General features: G+C 35.9%; 1 protein-coding gene across 1 annotated transcript; it reads left to right on the top strand.

Annotated features, from left to right (window-relative positions):
- Positions 1–270: 270 nt before the first annotated feature.
- On the top strand, positions 271–4832 carry LOC104447499 (disease resistance protein RGA2). Its single transcript, XM_039312309.1, has 2 exons — positions 271–3007; positions 4626–4832. Exon 1 carries the CDS (start codon positions 424–426, stop codon positions 1309–1311), a length of 888 nt encoding a protein of 295 aa, XP_039168243.1. The 5' UTR covers positions 271–423; the 3' UTR covers positions 1312–3007; positions 4626–4832.
- The last annotated feature ends 321 nt before the right edge of the window (positions 4833–5153 follow it).

Raw genomic sequence — 5153 nt, 5'->3', positions numbered from 1 at the left:
AATGATGTAGAAAATATTTCCTAACTAACAATGATTATTATATTGCTCACAAAATTGAATTAATGACAAAGTATTTTCATCGTCTAACTACGAAAGAATTTCTTGTCATCTAACTTTTCTAAGTTATACAGAAAATCATTTTCAGGTGAATTACGTAGACAAGTAAAGAATAGATACTTCTATGAGATTGGACCTTTGAAGTAATCTAGATTCTTTATTGTTCCCAGGAAAGCAAGACAAAAGAAAAAGGAGAAGGCATGTTTCCTGTTAACTCCCAGGCCATTCGTAAGGAAAGAACCTCCCTTTCATCCAATCGTAAGCAAGCCATCATCATTTATATCAACTGACTCAAGAGAGGAAGACATTGGGTGTTCTTATTCGTCTCGAACCAAATAGCCAGAATCTTTTTCCCCATCACCTAGCATGGCTGAATCCCTCCTTTTCAGCATTGCACAGGGTGTGCTGGGGAAGATCGCATCCTCGGCGTTCCAAGAAGCCGTCGCAATTTACAGCGTCGAATATCAGATCCACGAGCTTAAAAATACGTTGGCTGCCATTACTGCCGTGTTGTTAGATGCTGAGGAGCAACAGGCGAAGAACCACAAACTGCAACTGTGGTTAGGTCGGCTTCGAGACGTGTTGTATGATGCAGAGGATGTGCTTGATGAACTTGAATGTGAAGTCTTACGGAAGCGGGTAATTAGTCGATATGGGGGAGTCAAAAAGAAGGTACACCACTTCTTTTCCCTCTCCAATCCATTGATACTCCGTGCAAAAATCAGTCATAAAATCAAGGAGATTAGAGAGACATTATCTAAAATTTCCATTGAGAAGAATCAATTTGATCTTAATGTGCGGAGTGTTGACAATGGTATGGTACACTCACGGTCACGAGAGATGACTTACTCGTTCATAAACAAGTTGGATGTCGTCGGAAGAGATGTTGATAAACAAAAGATAATTGAGATATTGATGCAACCAGATAACAAAAACCTCTCAGTAATTCCCATTGTTGGAATAGGAGGTTTGGGCAAGACGGCCTTAGCTAAATTAGTTTACAATGACGACAGTGTGAAAGAGCAATTCAAGTTGCGACTATGGGTGTGTGTACCTGAGGACTTTGATTTAAAAAAGACTATCGATGGAATCATCAATGATGTAACTGGTGGAAACTTGAGTAACCTTGATATTCAGCAATCACAAACCTTTCTACGAGACACCATCAAAGACAAGAAATTTCTACTCGTCTTGGATGACATATGGAGCAATGACCGTAGTAGATGGGAAGAATTGAAATCTTTGCTGAACTGAAGGAGCTCATGGAAGCAAGATAATCGTGACAACGCGCAGTTCAGAAGTTGCTTCTATGATGGGTACCCATCCAACGCATAATCTAGAAGGTCTTTCTCATGAAGATTCCATGGCCTTGTTCAAAAAATGGGCATTTGATCAAAAGGAAAAGCAACCATGTCCTAATCTCCTTGACATTGGAAATGACATTGTCAAAAAATGTCAAGGAGTTCCTCTCCTCGTGAAAACCATGGGGAGTCTACTTTACACAAAGGATGAAGAACAGTATTGGGCCCATATAAGAGATAGCGAGATATGGAAGTTAGTGGAACAAAAGAAGGATGTTCTGCCGGTGCTTAAACTTAGCTATGATCATTTACCGTCCTACTTAAAACGTTGTTTTGCCACATTTTCACTTTTTCCTAGAGGAAAAGTATTCCGTGGCGATGTGTTAATTATGTTATGGATCAGTTTAGGACTCATTAGTTCATCAACGAAAAAACTAGCATTGGAAGATGTTGGTGTTGACTACATCAAAGTGTTGTGGAAGAGATCTTTGATCCAAGAAGTTGAGGAGTCCGAATCAATTTTAATGTTTAAAATGCACGATCTAGTCCATTCTCTAGCAATGATTGTGGCTCAAGATGATTGCTCTATCATTGGCTTAGATACCGTAGAGATTTCGGAAAGAGTTCGGTACATTTCATTCTCCACTTATTCGTTAGAGGGAATCTCAAATTTTGATGGAGTCCCACCTTTTCTGAGAAAGCCAACTTCAAAGAGGCTCCATGCAATTGATTTCAATTCAATGTTGATGATGGAGTTATTACTAGAGAGTTTGTTGGAACATGCATCTCCAAATGTAATCACTTACGGTACCTAGATTTGCGGTTTGGTAATTTTGAGGAGCTGCCTAGTTCCATATGCAACTTGAAGCAATTGAGGTTATTATTTCTAGGTGATAACAAGCGATTGAAGAAGCTTCCGGATTCCATTTGTGAGCTACAAAGTTTGCTCTACTTATACCTCGATGATTGCTCAGAGTTAGGTGATTTACCCAAAAAAATGAAGAGGCTCATCAGCCTTAGACAACTAATCGTAACAACAAAGCAAATGAGTTTGCAAGAAAGTGGAATACAATACCTAGAAAATCTGGAATTGTTGGGATTTCACAAATGCCAAAATCTCCGAGTTTTTTTGAATGTGCTTGCCGATTGACTTGCCTTCGAAAATTGGAAATTATAGATTGTGTGGGACCAATATCTCTACCTTTTGTGGAATTAATCACCCTAGAGTCCTTGGTAATTATTAATTGCAAGCTCAAGTTGACCCAGGATAACAAGTCCAAGTTTCCTTCGAATCTCCATACGCTATCAATAACTAAAACTGAACAAGTGGTGGAGTTGCTCCAATGTCTCGATGAGTCTGCCTACACTTTGGAGTTTTTGCTGTTTATGACTGCCCAAGATTTACGGTTATACCAGTATGGCTGCCCAATCACATACGTCTCAGAGTAATTCGCTTGATCCGATGTCCCAACTTATCATCTATACCGCAAGAAATCCAATTCCTCATTGCTCTCAAAGAATTACGCATTGAATATTGTGGTGAACTAAGCGAGAGATGTCGACCAACAATTGGCAAGGATTGGCCCAACATCGCTCACATTCCTCGAATCCAACTTGATCTTGAATGGGTACAATGGATGGAGGATTAGGTAAGCATCCATCTATTTCTTCTTCATTCTTAGATGTAATATAGCGATTCACTAAATTCTTCCATTGCATAAATTTAAATAAACTATTGCAATTAGAAAAAGAAAAAGTGATATGAAAAAAATATTTACTAAGATACAATCAATACTAGGTCATTAGATTGCAAAAGGAATTCAATATTAAATAATTCTATTTGTAAAGTAAATAATCCAATTTAAATTTGACGAAAAAATTAAAAGTTGCATTTAATACTGGAGTTATACTTAAAACTATACACTCAATTCATAATACTATCTAAAACTTTTAACTCGGATAATGAAACAAAAAAAAAAAATGTTTTTATACCATGAATTCAATTCCTGCATAGCACGAGAATGATTGCTTCTCCATATAATTTAGTTTGAAGGCTCACTTAGAGCAATTGCACCTCTTTCATTTTTATTTTTATTTTTTTACAGCAATTTAAATAACAAAAAGCGTAAAGTTAAGATCCCTTAGATGCAGGTCCACTTTTAGAACTATTTTATGAGTTAATTTACCCTAACATTTTTTTTTTTTTTTTTTTTTTAAAGATGTAATGTGTAATGGAAATAAAAAGGGAATTTATGTGGCTAAGAATATTTCTACAAGATAGGATATCCTTTTCTCACTAAATTGAATATTTGTAAATATTTGTCATGAAAATATAGCTAGACTGAGGCATGGGTTTGCCGGCTAGTGACTTAGATTACGTTTGATTCAACTTTTCCAATGGGCTTTTGGCCTCCAAAGCTCATTGGGGAAATGTTGGAATGTCTAGCAAGTTTTATAATGGGACTTTTGGCCAAATGCTAAAATCTAAAAGGCCAATGCCGAGTAGAGATTAGTATTGAGCTTTCAGCATTTTGCCAAATGCTGAAACTAGTTTTTTTCTTTTGAAACTACCCTTGGCAATTCTTTAATTTTCTGTTTTGCCCCTCATTACCATTCACCTTCTTGAGTGAGGGTGGTCGGCGAGGGCCTACGAGGTTAGATCATGCCGGCGAAGGGCCAGTGAAGGGCTTGCGAGGTCGTGCGACTCAAGTGGCCATCATGCGACCTTAGCCTTTCGCTAAAGGGTTTAATTTTTTTAATTAAAATGAAAAAAAAATTAACTCCAAAAAATATATATTTGCAAAAAAAAATATTTGCCAAACACTATTGAGGCCAAAGTACCTTTATAAAAAATTCTTTACCAAACACAATTTGCATTTCTCTAAAGGGTTTCAAGTCAAAGGCATTTGTATTTATCCGGGCTCATTTGAAAACCGAACCAAATCCATCCTCAATATAATAATAAACAGGTCCTCAACTCAAGAGTTTTGAGCAAAAGTAAAAGTACCTTTTTGCATTCTTGCTAAAATTTAAAATGCTATTCAAATTTTAAAAAATAATGAAAAAAATATTTTACGAATATAATTGCCTTAAATGTTGTGAAAGTATCTAAATGTTCTACATTAACAAGAAGTTGTGGGGGCCTTCACCTAGCTCCATCTTACAAAAAAAAAGAAAAGAAGATAAATTCATATGATACCACAATAAATGCCATAGTACCGTATCATAGATACTCTAAACTCGTTTTTTTTCCTCTTTTGATTGCAGATGAACTCTAACGATTTATTTGCCGCGGCATGTGGATGTACACTCAGCTAATCCTTCGTCAATCTCTTTCATTTTCATGGATGAAAACAGTGGCTATTGATATTTTTATGTCTTTCTTTATTTCCCCGATTGAGTGTGGTTCTTTGTTATTAATTTGTGTTTGTATTGCAAATTTCTATATGGAAGAAATGCCTAATTTGTATTGTATGAGAACAACTATCAAATTATCTCTATTTGAATTTTCTTATATTGCTATTTACCTTTCCTCCATGAACAGTGAATGTCATCACACTACACCATTAGATCTTATTTTTGGTAAATCAACGTCAATTTCTCAATATTTTTGTAATTATATCCATAGACCACTTAAAGAGTTTCCTAGAAATAACGCCTTTAAAAATCATGTCCTTTTCGTTATGAATATGTTTTACTTCACTTCTACATAGGAAGATAAGATTCTTCTTTTCCTTTTGCTCCTAAGACTGAATCTTAAAATATGAATTCACAAAGGCTAATTGCATGAACAAT

The sequence above is a fragment of the Eucalyptus grandis genome, chromosome 5 (genome assembly GCF_016545825.1).
Source record: "Eucalyptus grandis isolate ANBG69807.140 chromosome 5, ASM1654582v1, whole genome shotgun sequence".
Classification (NCBI taxonomy): domain Eukaryota; kingdom Viridiplantae; phylum Streptophyta; class Magnoliopsida; order Myrtales; family Myrtaceae; genus Eucalyptus; species Eucalyptus grandis.
This window is presented reverse-complemented; position numbering and strand designations above follow the sequence as displayed.

What these genes read in the sequence shown, in the direction of transcription:
- LOC104447499 (XM_039312309.1), top strand. Translation starts at nt 424, where the DNA reads ATGGCTGAATCCCTCCTTTTCAGCATTGCACAGGGTGTGCTGGGGAAG.